Source organism: Symphodus melops, assembly GCF_947650265.1.
Source record: "Symphodus melops genome assembly, chromosome: 18".
NCBI lineage: Eukaryota > Metazoa > Chordata > Actinopteri > Labriformes > Labridae > Symphodus > Symphodus melops.
Window position 1 is genome coordinate 12,427,090 of NC_136708.1, and position 14,129 is coordinate 12,441,218.

The 14,129-nt window shown below is 44.2% G+C and overlaps 1 protein-coding gene across 1 annotated transcript; it reads left to right on the top strand.

Moving 5' to 3' along the window:
• Nucleotides 1-1,542: 1,542 nt before the first annotated feature.
• LOC306839236 (serine/threonine-protein phosphatase 6 regulatory ankyrin repeat subunit A-like) lies at nucleotides 1,543-14,111 on the top strand. Its single transcript, XM_079367813.1, has 29 exons — nucleotides 1,543-1,853; nucleotides 3,703-3,786; nucleotides 4,586-4,664; nucleotides 5,436-5,506; nucleotides 6,038-6,238; nucleotides 6,319-6,406; nucleotides 6,512-6,654; nucleotides 6,767-6,874; nucleotides 7,583-7,687; nucleotides 8,173-8,251; nucleotides 8,405-8,519; nucleotides 8,680-8,762; nucleotides 8,850-8,913; nucleotides 9,156-9,224; nucleotides 9,385-9,525; nucleotides 9,604-9,715; nucleotides 9,859-9,885; nucleotides 10,202-10,276; nucleotides 10,377-10,578; nucleotides 10,716-10,800; nucleotides 10,946-11,063; nucleotides 11,161-11,380; nucleotides 11,478-11,565; nucleotides 11,648-11,731; nucleotides 11,829-11,977; nucleotides 12,097-12,179; nucleotides 12,481-12,563; nucleotides 12,650-12,741; nucleotides 12,843-14,111. Exons 1-29 carry the CDS (start codon nucleotides 1,695-1,697, stop codon nucleotides 13,139-13,141), a joined length of 3,306 nt encoding a protein of 1,101 aa, XP_079223939.1. The 5' UTR covers nucleotides 1,543-1,694; the 3' UTR covers nucleotides 13,142-14,111.
• Nucleotides 14,112-14,129: the final 18 nt, after the last annotated feature.

Here is a 14,129-nt window from a genome sequence, read left to right on the forward strand (position 1 = left end):
TATTTTCTATTCTTTCACATTTAGAAAAAAAAGCTTCTTCTATTTGAGGCAACTCAATTTTAAAACATGAACTGTAAAGAGTTTCTATATAGTCTTAAACTGGGTTATTTGATAGACTATGGGGACTAAACTATCACCGGTCACCTGCCAAATATGGGCGTTTCTTTTGGCACTAAATTTGCTCAACTTGCCGGTCACAGTGGCAGCCCAGGTATATAAAAGTAATGTGACGGAGTGCTTTTAAAACACCAAATATATTATCTTTCCTCTCAGTCGAAGTTAATTTTGCAGCTAAATCATTAAATGAGGAAGCCTTTTAGGACATTACTGCGATGGAAAGTCTTACCAGCCTGAAAACAATACACTAAAATAACTCAATGAACCTTTTGTCTGTGAGCGAGACAAAGAGCATGTTAGTATTTGAAGCACAACAGTTGAACATCTCTCTTCCCAAAAGAACCTGTTACTTGAATTCTGTAGGCCTGGGTTGAATATCATGCATCACTCATTAGATTATGCTGACGGTTAAAGAAAGTGGCAAATGATTAGATTAGTGAATCACAGTGGCAGGTCGCACAGATACATGAATTTAAAAATGTTGACATGGTAAAATAAAAATATATACCGTGTAGAAGCTGCCAACAAGCGAGAGCAGTCTTTTGAAAAAGAAACATTTGTGTTGTGCTGCTGAGCATGTAGTATCATGAGTCCACATTTTAGTATAATCACACACTGATCTGAACTGTCAGATGTATGAAACAACTTAGTCTCAATTGTCTCTTATACTAGTCCAGTATGTCTACCTTGTTTTAAATGAGTGATTATTTTCTCTTCTTGCTCTACATTCTCTTTTCTGATTATAAAGTTTCTCATTTGACCTTTTGCAACCAGTTCGCACAAATTCCTGTCCCCAGCCTGCCCTTGTCCTTTGCTCCATTCATCTTTTGGTTCCTTTTTTTTTTCATAGTGCTCTCAAGTACCTTCCTACATTTATTCTCTCTCTTCTCCCTCTTATCCTATCCCTTCTCCCCTCCCCTCCCCTTTCACTTTCTCTCTCCCTCACTCCCTCTCTCCGTTTGAAAGAGCTGGCTTCAGCAGTCTGCCTGAAAAGAACGACGCATGCCCACACATACACAGCGCCCCCCCCCCCCCCCCCCCCCCACACACACACACACTCCCACCCCCGTCCACGCTAATCACAAGGACTCTGTGTGTGTGTGCGCGAGTGTCTGCATGTGACGTATGTGTTTGTGTGTGTTAGCTCCTGGCTGCAGCACAGCAGTGTGGACATGTCGCTTCCTGTGTACCGCTAGGCAGCCAAAGCTCATTTTGCCGCATGCCGCGCACCGCCACCATTACGCAGAGGAATTCCCTGCTGTCTCCGATGCTGCCGCTCACAGAGAGTGTGAGTGCGGGTTAAAGAGGAGAGAGGAGAGAGGAGACATGCAGCAAAGGGACTCTGACAGATAGAGAAGAGAGACGGATTTCACTTTGGATTTCACATGAAGATGAGCGCTGCATGTTTACGAGGAATCACTCTGTTCACGGGATTTATTGCTCGCCACTGTGTTCGCAGACAGCGCCCGTATGTAAGCAGGAACACTGTATAGTTGTGTGTGTGTGTGTGTGTTTGTGTGAATGAGACGATGTGTCAGTGATTGCGTTGCTGCGTTTATGTGAGTGTTTTGTTCCTGATGCGGTCAGAGCGGGCTAGCCGTGTGTGTATCGTGGTGCTGGAGGAGGTGGAGGAGGATGAGCCCTCCTCCTCGCCCCCACCTCCTCGGCCCAAATCATCTCCAGACCGCAGATCCCATCATGCCTCTCAAAGGAATGCTGCTGCCCAGGAGGACAAGGTGAGATGGGTCCGTTGACTGGTTTGTTGAGATGTGCTTAAGGCTCATAGACTTTAATATTTTAGTTTGGTGGGCATAGCATCATTTTCACCTTACAAGTTCCCCGGTCATACCTGTCCTGAATTTTAAACCTGTGAAGTAGGCTGCAAACTTACACCATGTACTAACATTGTGTAAAAAGATATAATCCAGCCCAGCGCCCACACATTCAGTGTTATTCAGTGCTAAATATACTACCAATATAATCACCACTATAGCTCTGCCATATGAGATGACGGCTGGTTAGTAAAGATTATCAGCAAAGCCTGGGCCTTTGTAGTCTCCAGTGCTGGCTGTACAAAGGGCAAGCCGACCATTGAAAGATGGTAATAAGTCCTTTCATCCTGTGAAAAGCCGCTCATTGAAATGTAAACTGAGAACAGGGGGGAAAGTCAGATGAGACGCGTCTCGCATTGCGGCGGCTACCTTCTCCAGTCTCGAGCACAGTTGTGTTGCTCACCGGTGTAACGGGCAGGAGACAGATGCCAGCGTTGCCTGACAGCAACACTTATTTTTAGGCGGGACGAAATCAGAGAGGGATGAGGAAAACAGAGAGTGACGAGCGGATCCACATCATAGTACACGCGTGGAAGTGAATGGAATAACTTGGCCACCTTTATCAGGGAGAGGGGCGAACAGTGCTGGTAACAAAATGTAGTCAACGAGACCGACCCACAGTATTTCCACTGACTCACAATAAGGTGCAGTTTATCACTTTTGAAGTGTCGTCATAAATCCCTTAATTATATTAATGTCCAACTTTTAAAAAATGTTTGTAAACAATTTAAATTAGGTCACAATATTCACTGTTAACTAGTTACTATTAGCATGCTAGTAATTCGAGGAGGTTGCTTATTGGCACCTAAGTTAGGAAGTTGTTGCACATGGGTTCTTAACATGCATGGTATTGCATTCAAAAAGGGTCGTACTCAACAAAAGGAGAGCCCACAGTAAATGATGACTTATTTGATACAGCTTTTCCAGCCACAATTGTTTTTATTAATTCTCGTCCGATCACACTTGAGCACGAGAATGTTTTCAGTCATTTAAAGGAATAAAAGCTCGGTGTCACTGTGTTCCAAGAAACAAATCGGGACAATAACTAGCATGACGTGGCTGTGCAGCACTTAATGCCATTCCAAACATCATCTCTTACTAATGAAGCTCTCTTATTTAGCCTTGATAAACATTTAAACCGTACGGAAACAAATGTATTATTGTAACGATCATGTAACTGTGTTGAGATCCATCATTTAATGCTCAACTTAAATAGTTTCACTTCCCCTAACTTTGACTTTGAATAGACTCATTGGTCACTGTTTACACATGTCAGTATCAGACAGCCTGCCCACATTTCCTACCTGCTAATGTTCCCTCATGAGTTCAAATGTAAATACCACTATGTTGAGAGACCTTTTTATAAGACTCATGTATTCACTGTGTGGTTTAGCCTCTCTCTTTCATGTCCATGTAGAGTAAGTACTAATGACTAAACTTGTCATTTTATCCTACTTTCCCCTTATATTTAACCTCGGCTTCCTCGCCTCGCTTAAACATTTACGTTTTGCATGCACGTGTGTGTTTATGTGATATGATCTGCAGCTGCTACTGTCATAAACGAATTGTTGATGTGAAGCTGTGGTTCTGTCCCAGCTCAGGATTATGGTGCCTGTGTGTAGGAACTCTCCTCTCTGTAACGCTCATAACTCTGACTGATAACACGGCTGTCAGCGTAGAAAATTACCGCCTTGCAAATCCAGTGCGCTGCTCACGAACATCAGCATTTCCTTTTCCTCTTCTGTCTCTGCAGCCGTCCCTGTTAAGAGCCATCTTCAACCTGGAACCAGATGAAGTCCGCTCGCTCATTTTTAAAAAGGAAGATGTCAATATTCAGGTAAGTCACACTCTCATTATCAGCGTGCCTGATTTTCTTCCAATTCAACTTTTCTGTTGTTTTGTCATACCCTTGTTAGACTGCAGCTTCTCACAGCAACCTTAACAGATTTAAAAAAAAAAAAAACACACAAAGGGGATCAGCAGTCAGGCAGCAGGCACATCGATCTGTGTTGTTATTGATCGATTGACTGACTCAGAGTGCCTTCTGGCAGCTTCACCATCTTATGTTGCTGTCATCAGACTCTTCTTTACACGACTACTTTCTTATTTGTTTGAAGAACATAACCATCACCTGACCCGTCTCTTTTTTTTTTTTATCAAACGGCCATCCCTCTCTGCCCATGCTGTTTCTTAATTTATATCCTGAGTTCACTCAGGTTCTGTGGATCTCTCTCTGTGTTTCCATTGGTCTGTATTGCTGGGGTCATCACACTCAGTCCTCTGGAGTCAGCAACACTGGCTGAGGCCTATTGCAGTCACATGATCTTTGTTTATAGGCGCACTCTGTTGATTGCTCTCAGCTGCAATGACATAGAGAGAGAGAGAGAGAGAGAGAGAGAGAGAGAGTAGTGGGGTGAAGCAGCAGGGTGTGTTGAAGTGATGGAGCGTAGTGAAGAGTACAAGTGATGGACATTATTCTCCTGGTGGCTCAAGTCTCATGTTGCTTTGTGGTCTGCAGCAGTGTGAGGTCTATAGATTTGTTTGGGGGCATGTCACTCTTTGTGATGTGTGTGTGTGTGTAAAGGATAAACATCCTTAAACGTGCGTTGTTCTCTGTTCCTCGATCTTGTTCTCAGGACAATGAGAAGCGGACGCCTCTGCACGCCGCAGCCTACCTGGGAGACGCTGAGATCATTGAACTGCTCATCCTCTCAGGTTGACATTACAGCTACGTTTTCCCTCTCTTCAGTCTATCTGCATCTATTCAGTCCTCCCTTTGACTTCACTTCTATCTTGTGTGTGACCACTCTTTGTATCTATTCTTCTTAAGAGCTTACTCATCCATCCACACTGGCTGTCAGCAGGAATCTCTGTGTGCATCCATCTAATCCTGTTTCCCAACTCTGCAGTCTGCAGCCATATTGGCTCTCCTTCAATTTGTCTTTCTCCCTTGCACTTTAATTGTGCATTCATTAATAATACTCACACTGCAAAGTCCACATGCAAAACATTCAAAGTAAAACTAGCTCTAGCACTGCTCCCACAGTGACTGGTGATCCATCAGTCATCCCACAGTATATCGCGAGGTCAGCTGACCAACGCCAGGAGGTGGGGCCAACCCTGTAGTAACACATGATAAGTGTGTGTGGGTGTTGACTGTTTCTCAATAACGTGAGGAGCGAGTAACAGGTGCAGCTATTTTAACCCGCCGAGCTGTGTCAAGGAGTACCACAGGAGTTTTAGGTCTTCCGGTCACTATTGGCTTACAGCACCCCCACCCATAAGTCATTTAAAACACCCTTCTCATGATCCAGTTGGATCTGTTTTTACTCTTCTAATTATTCCCCTCAAGTGGTCATCTAGACTTTAACATATAGACATTTGTTTAGTTGATTCAAACTTGTCCACCATGTTTATCTTTCCTGTGTGTGTTAACATTGTTGACATACTGGATCTCTCTCTCATTCTCTCTTTCTCTTGTCTAAGGAGCCCGAGTTAATGCCAAAGACAACAAGTGGTTGACTCCTCTTCACCGAGCTGTCGCCTCTTGTAGTGAGGTAAGTAACACATAACATGTGCACGCGTGCTAATGTTTACTTTCAACTCCATTCTTAAGTGGCTTTAATTCTCTGAGACCAGATACAAAAACTTGTTTTAAAAGTAAATTATTTCAAACCTGGAAGGACAAAAAGTCAAACCCACAAAGAGGGATTTTTTCACTGACAATAGCGCTGCAACACAAATGCACACTTCCTACATTTCAGTGAAAATAAGCAAACGTGCAAACCCCATAAGATATCTTGTGACTAACTTACCTACGTGCAATAGAAATAATTATTGCTGCTGGGATAATCTGGCCTAAAAGGGCAAAAAGCAATAAGCACTGTAATGGCAACATGCCGGCATTAACACAGCCCCTTTGCATAGCCAGCCTCTGTGCTGTTGTTGCCCCCCTAAGAATAGCAAATAATTCTATGACCATCCCAACACAGCCACCTGCAAACACCAGAGGGTACTTTGTTGGAGCAATGTGGACACATTATTGTGAATGTTGGCGCTCTCTGACCTACTCCTCCCTCAACACCCAGGATGCAGTGACCGTGCTGCTGAAGCACAGTGCAGATGTCAACGCCCGGGACAAGAACTGGCAGACACCGCTCCACGTCGCAGCTAGCAACAAAGCAGTGCGCTGTGCCGAAGCTTTGGTCCCGCTGCTTAGCAACGTCAACGTGTCTGACCGGGCGGGGCGCACTGCTCTTCACCACGCTGCCTTCAGTGGACACGTCGAGGTTAGTCTTTAAAGATTCAGGCACATAAACAATCCCGCCGATGTTCATAGTGTGTGTTTAATTAGATTTTTGTTTTGTAGATGGTGAAGCTGCTACTGTCCAGAGGAGCCAACATTAATGCATTTGACAAGAAGGACAGGAGAGCCATCCACTGGGGGGCCTACATGGGTGAGACTGTTATGTTTTGGTTCTCATGCAAACACACCATAGAACATCAGACCAGCTTTTCTATGATGGCTAAAATCTCTCTCTGCCTTCCATCCTACGCATCAGGTCACCTGGAGGTGGTGAAATTATTGGTATCCAGCGGAGCAGAGGTTGACTGTAAAGACAAGAAAGCTTACACGCCGCTACACGCAGCTGCCTCAAGTGGCATGAGCAGCACAGTGCACTTCCTTCTGAGCCTGGGAGTCCACGTCAGTAAAGATACTTGCGTTATGTGTCATGACACTTGACCCAGCTAAATATTTTAATATTTTCCAAAAGTAGTTAAACTTGTTAAAGCATTAGACTTTCTTTCCTTGTTAGGTCAACGAGCCAAACACCTACGGCAACACCCCACTCCATTTAGCCTGCTACAACGGACAGGATGTGGTGGTCAGTGAGCTTGTCGATGCAGGAGCTCATGTCAACCAGGTTTGTATGCTTCTCTTAAGTACTTGCACAAGTGTTCTATTTTTTTTTTTCTTCCAAAGACAGAAAGAAGACTAAGTCCACACACCAGAAGCTGCTGCAAATAACTAAATGATATTGATGATATGATGAATGATCAGTGCCTGTGCATTTCTGGCCCCTTGACCTTCTTCAGCTATGAACATGGGAGGAGAAGACCTCCACATATAGATAGATAGATAGATAGATAGATAGATAGATAGATAGATAGATAGATAGATAGTTTATTGATCCCGATGGAAATTCAAGGCATCCAGTAGCAGTATACAAGACAAGTAGGACACAAGACATTACCGGTAGTTACAATACACACCCGCTGTCCCCCTCCCCTCTGTATACAATAATCCCCAAACAAGATTTAGAAGCCCTCCTATGTGACAAAAGAATAAACATAATTACAGATTAAACCTGTGCAGTTAACATTAGAATTATGCTTATGTAGCGTAAATGTACATAACCTGTGAAGGAGAGAAAACATATGTGCTGATTAAAAGAGACCTATAAACATACAACCCCGGAGGTGACCTGACACGAAGGGCTAGGTTTTTGGTGTGCAGACTTACTTCTCTTTTGTCTTTGGTTATCTGTATTTTTTTTGTCCCAGTTCTAAGGGATTGGGATGTGTGTGTTGTTGTAACTGTGTTTTTTTTTTTTTTTTGTACCTTACTGAAGGTGAATGAGCGGGGCTTTTCTGCTCTCCACTTTGCCTCCTCCTCACGCCAGGGAGCGCTGTGCCAGGAGCTGTTGTTGGCTCACGGAGCTCACATCAACATGCGGGTTTGTGCAGAAACACTCATTTAAAAAGCTTTTTTTTTTTAAACGCACTTCATGTTCTCAGAACCAGTAGCTTCATATTGACACAAAGAAAGTGAAGGTATATACTCCATAACCTGGTTCAGACATGCGTAAATCTTAACAATGTAACTTTGCTGTTTGGGGAAATGTTGACAGTGTTGTTAACACTTTGTTAGCAGTGATGGAAACTGATATTAGGTCCCAACAGCCTCAAGATGCAATCCCATATGGAAGATGACGGGGAGGGGTGGGGGCTCCCCGAGGCTGCAATCTGCTCTGGAAATCTGTGTTTTGGTGTTTGTGTTGTCCACAAGACGGTTCATTTTAAACTCCCTAAAATTACAGTGTTGCACTTGCATTACGTTCACATTATAATGTACCTCAGCATTCACCGTCTGCGATGCTGAAATATGAGCTAAATAATCCTAAGCTTAGTCTCTTCCTTGTCTCTGCTTCTATCTGCACAGAGTAAGGATGGTAAGACTCCGCTCCACATGGCAGCTACCCACGGAAGGTTCTCCTGCTCTCAGGCTCTCATTCAAAATGGTGCGGGCTCGTATAGTATGCTGTCTTTTTGTGTGTTCTCGTAGTCATTATCAAAAAATCGGATACCATAGTGAGACACACTATGCTAAACGATTTAAATTCTACACCTTTTAAACGTGAATGAATAAGTAAAGCCTTTATTTGATTGAGTAGGAGCTGAGATTGATTGTGAGGACAAGGGCAGAAACACTGCTCTTCACATCGCTGCTCGCCATGGCCATGAGCTCATCATCACAGCACTCATCAAACGTGGAGCCAACACAGCCAAGTTAGTAATAGCTGACATTTACCCATCTGTCAATGTAATCTGCGCTCCAGTTATAAGACACATGAATAAAGGGAAACAACTCGGGGCAAATCAGCTGCCATAAAAATCCACTCATACCCCTCACACCTGACCTGCGTTGTCCTGTGACCGATCTTTTCAGGAGAGGCATTCACGGGATGTTCCCCCTACACCTGGCAGCTCTCAGCGGCTTCTCAGATTGCTGCAGGAAGCTGCTGTCCTCAGGTACTTTCACGCTGACACCGTTCCCATCACTAGAAACACCTAGTTGACACCCTCATTGATGCAGCTGCTGAATGCATATTTGCGCAGGGTTTGACATAGACACCCCTGACGACTTTGGAAGGACCTGTCTACATGCTGCTGCAGCTGGAGGGTGAGTCATCATTTTTGCTCGCTCTTGTACCATTGTTTTATACCAGGGCTCTCTCTAAAGCTTTTCTTTGTTCTCTATTCATCAGCCTCAAGCCGTTTATTTTCCTTTATTTTCTATCTGTCTTTTCATTACATTGTTTTTCTTTTACAGAACATAAAGCTCTGAAATGTTATCCCTGTATTTTAATCACATAGATATTTAAGATAACAAAGCCTCATTGTTAAAGCTGTCTCTCCTACCAGGAACCTGGAGTGTCTGAACCTGCTGTTAAACATTGGAGCCGACTTTAACAGAAAAGACAACTTTGGCAGGTAAGATGAGCATGTCGTGTAGTTGTAATACAGCTAAGAATCAAAATTAATCAGTTTAAGCACAAAGGTGGATTTTTAACCACATCTCAGAAAGTAGAGGAAAACTATGAATATCCACCACTATAAAGACTCACAGATTTATTTATTTTTTCCCCTCTAGGACTCCACTTCACTACGCATCAGCAAACTGTAACTATCAGTGTGTGTTCGCCTTGGTTGGCTCGGGGGCCAGTGTCAACGAGCGGGACCAGAGAGGCTGCAGCTCCCTGCACTACGCTGCTGCAGCCGACACTGAGGGAAAGTAAGTTCTGCTCTGTGTTTCAAATTGAGCCGAGAAGTGTACCAAAGAAGATGTCAGAGAAAAGTTCTGATTTTGCAGGTGTGTGGAGTACTTGTTGAGGAACGACGCTGATCCCGGAGTGAGAGACAAACAGGGTTACAGTGCGGTGCATTATGCCTCGGCTTACGGACGCACACTCTGCCTGGAACTGGTGTGTATATATGTTAGAGACGTTCCAAAAACAAACGTGCAAATTACATCTAAGAATCTGCTCAAGTGTTTTTACTGTTTACTACACAATACACAGGTACACATGTCACTGTATTGTTCAGTCTGTGTCTGGCTTTCTTTCAGATGTCAAGTGAGACTCCTCTTGATGTGGTAAGGAAGATATTTTCATCATCCCCTGTTACACAATAACAAAAATATGATTCTGTATAAGTAGCTCCCTCTGTTGGACTGTTGGGGTACATGATCATCTGGTGGCCAGGTGAAGTCTTAGGAAAGTTCTGTCCTATTTGTTGGATTACATCGGGGGGGGGGGGGGGGGGGGGGGGGGGGGGGCATGTGTTTTATGCATGTCAGGGTTCCGAGTGCCACACGCCATTTCAAAGCATTTTAAATCTCGTATGCAGCCATTGCTATTGTCTTGTCTTGAATCTAAAACTAATAATATGTGAACACGTCTTGGTTTCAGTTAATGGAGACATCAGGTACAGACATCCTGGGTGACTCAGAGAGTCAGGCCCCCGTCAGTCCTCTCCACCTGGCTGTAAGTTGAAGGATTTGTTAGCGTCTCTCGTACACTGCCATGTTTGCTAACATTGCACACGAACAAAGTGGGTCTGTTGCTGTGTTTTCCGTTAACTCAGGCTTACCACGGACACTGTGGCGCTTTAGAGGTTCTCTTGTCATCTCCGCTGGAGGTGGACGCTTGCAGCCCAGAAGGCCGGACCCCCCTCAGCCTGGCCTGCTCCAGGGGACATCAGGAGTGTGTCTCTCTGCTTCTTCACCACGGCTCCTCACCCATGACCCGTGACTACACATACAAAAAGACAGCCCTACATGCTGCAGGTACACACACACACACACGCCACAATTCAACCTTAAAATCACACAATGGGTAACATCTGGCTGAAGTCTTTATAAACATGTTGCTTTAGAAAAAAAAACCCCTCATACCCTTGCATGTGTGTGTCTGTCTGCCATAGCTATGAATGGCCACCCAGAGTGCCTGCGCCTGCTCATGAGCAACAACCAACACATTAATGTGGACGCACAAGACACCAACGGACAGTGAGTGTTTGTGTGCATAGACAAAACGTCTTAGGCTCTTGGCTTTTGCTGTCGAGTATATGCTGCTCTTTTCTTCAAGCAGATAACATAAGCTAGTTATTATAAATAAACATGAAATCTATTTCCATTTTTCCACTCTGTACAGGACACCGTTAATGTTGGCTGTACTAAATGGACATACAGAGTGTGTGTACTCACTACTCAGCCAAGGAGCCAGTGTAGAGAATCAGGACCGCTGGGGGAGGACGGCACTACATCGAGGGGTGAGTGATTCACACACCCACTGACCTTTCTTTTTTTTTTAATGTTTTCGTAATGTCACGTAATAGAATGCTTTCCACCTTGTATTCGATGTCACAGGCTGTGACCGGCCAGGACGAGTGTGTAGAGGCCCTTCTACAGCGGGGGGCCAGTGTGTGCGTCGGAGACATAAGGGGCCGTTCCCCTCTTCACCTGGCATCCGCTTGTGGCCGGGTGGGTGCACTGGGCGCTTTGCTGCAAGCCACGAACAGCTCACACGCTCACACGCACCTCACCGACAACCAGGGCTACACGCCGCTCCACTGGGCCTGCTACAACGGTACTGAGACATCACAAGGCTCCGTCTGTCTGTTTTTACACGTAGCAAAGCAGCTTTAACACGTACTCTGGTTGTCCTCCTCTCACTGTTCTCTCAGGATATGATGCCTGTGTAGAGGTTCTGCTCGACCAAGATGTGTTCAAGAAGATGAAAGGAAACCCCTTTAGTCCGCTGCACTGCGCTGTGTAAGGCGATGTTTCTGATGTCATGAGGACTGTTTTCCTGTAGGTTGACACTAGTCTGAGGTTATGCACGTGTGTGTTTCAGTATGAACGATAACGAGGGAGTGGCGGAGATGTTAATCGACTTGCTGGGAACGAGTGTTGTCAACACAACCGACTCCAAGGGCAGGTGAGAGGTTCAGTCAGTGATCGTTTTTCAGGAATCGGTTCGGTGCGCGCACAGCTTCTGCTAATTACGACGCTCGTCATGTCATCGGTCAACACAGGACACCGCTCCACGCCGCAGCTTTTTCCGACCACGTAGAGTGCGTGTCCCTGCTGCTGAGCCACGGAGCGCAGGTAAACGTAGTGGACACACACTTGCGGAGGACACCTCTTATGATGGCAGCTCTCAACGGACAAACCAACACTGTGGGTCAGTACACCCCTTCACACACACACACACACACACACACACACACTCTTTTATCCTTTTGATATCTTAAACCTTTTTAAACCATTTACATAGAACTTCTCTTCCTTCACGTGTTGCAGAGGTGTTGGTGAGCAGTGCCAAAGCTGACTTTACACTACAGGATGCACAAAGGGACACAGCATTACATCTTGCCTGCAGCAAGGTAACAACCAATCATAGAAACTAGAACTACTTTTTGTAGACATTAAAAATATCACCAGGCTCATACACAATGAGGATCTTTGACCAAAGCATAAAGCAATAACTCAGTCAATCGAGAGCTGTTGGCTTGTGGAATCCTTTTTTTTTTTTTTTTTTTTTTTTAAAGCTTTCTTCACAAATGAAGTACTTATTATAAATATGAAGATTTGACCTCGTTAGTATAGCTTTGAAACTACGCTGCATCTATGTTTCTAACTTGTTCTTTCAGAGTTCATGACATCATTGTTTTCGGTTCATTTCAGGGTCATGAAACAAGTGCCTTGTTGATCCTGGAGAAGATCAGTGACAGGAACGTCATCAACTGCACCAACACTGCTCTCCAGACGTATGTTGTGTACAGAGTGTATACAGAGTTACCGTGTGGTAACTTGGTCGTATTTTCACAGTGTGTCCCCCTTCATCTTCCTGCAGGCCTCTTCATGTGGCAGCCAAGAGGGGTCTGACAGTGGTGGTCCAAGAGTTGCTGGGGAAAGGAGCTAGTGTGTTAGCAGTGGATGAGAACGGTTGGCTTTTATATCCCTTTGTTAGCACTTGCAACACTCACAATTTCTTCTTCAAAAAAAATCTTCTTCATTATCTCGCTACTCTTTTTTTACCCCCTAAGGTTACACTCCAGCTCTGGCCTGCGCTCCGAATCGTGACGTGGCGGACTGCTTGGCTCTCATCCTCAACTCGATGATGCCTGCCTCCCCTATGGTCACCATAGCAGCTTTACCTGCACTCTCTCTTACTCAGACTGTCATCAACCACCACCCCACGAATAACCACGTCTCCAAAGGTGTTGCCTTTGATACCCCGCCCCCTTTGAGGCCTGACCATGCCTCCTACTGTAGACCGGAGCACCCGCTGTCCTCCGTCTCTGCAGACGATGAACTGAATGACTCTGATTCTGAGACATACTGAGGAGGACGTGTGACTGCTATTGGACACAGCGACATACTGGCAGGTTAGCCAGCCACTCAGGAGCCTTAATATCACTGACAGGAACTTAAAGACAAAGAAGGGGGAGAAAAATGAGCCGGTTATTTTTAGAAAAGCTTCCTCAGATCTAAAAATATTCCTTGTTGTTAGCCAGATGTTTGTTTCCATAAGGTGTATACCGATAATTATATGCTAAAATATAAAATAAGGAGAACACACACTACATTTCTCTTTGACTGTGGTGTCTTTTTAGATTTTAAGGAATGTTTTTCATTTTAAATTAAGCTTATTATCTTAGATGTTACTTTTTGAGGTGGTTTTAAACATTTCCTTCAACATTTAGTAGAAATTAAGCATCTAAAGAAATTCTCAGAGGAGTTTTTTTATGCAGGATTGTCTCAAAAGGAGGGACACTCTTACGGGACCAGGACATCGAACACTGTTTTGGCTATTTGTTTGTTTTTATTCCCGTTTGAGCTATTATTGCAGATGATGACGGCTGTAACCTCTCATGCACATAGGTGATGCTGTCTCATTGTTTTTAAACCACTTTAATTCTAGTAAGGGAAATTATTTTTGAACACTACAAATGATTTGGGGTGGAGACCGAATCCTTCGATGGGATTCTGACAGCAGTCAGATGCAAGACCCATTTACTGTTATGATCTGTAAGAAGTAAGATGACTGACAACCGAATGAGCCACCTATGGAACTTTTAACTTGCTATGCTGTAACTACTCGTCTATGTACTGTACTGGAGATGGGGAAACATTGCTGACACTTTGGATATATGTGTGAGTGTAAGAGATGTGATGTGTATGGAGGAGAGAGATAGAAAAATGAATAATTATTGCCTTTTTAGGAATAACCGACTTTCAGGAAGAGGATAAACTACTTGGTGCAAAGTTTGTAAAGATTAAGTAATGAATAAATAAAGATATTTGTTTTTTGATTTCTTGCAGTGAAACGA

Bases quoted from the DNA above. Each gene is read 5' to 3' on its own strand.
- LOC306839236 (XM_079367813.1), top strand. From the start codon at position 1,695: ATGCGGTCAGAGCGGGCTAGCCGTGTGTGTATCGTGGTGCTGGAGGAG. The intron at 8,914-9,155 runs GTGAGTCATCAT...CTCTCCTACCAG, and splicing joins CATGCTGCTGCAGCTGGAGG to GAACCTGGAGTGTCTGAACC. The intron at 11,064-11,160 runs GTGAGTGATTCA...TCGATGTCACAG, and splicing joins GGACGGCACTACATCGAGGG to GCTGTGACCGGCCAGGACGA.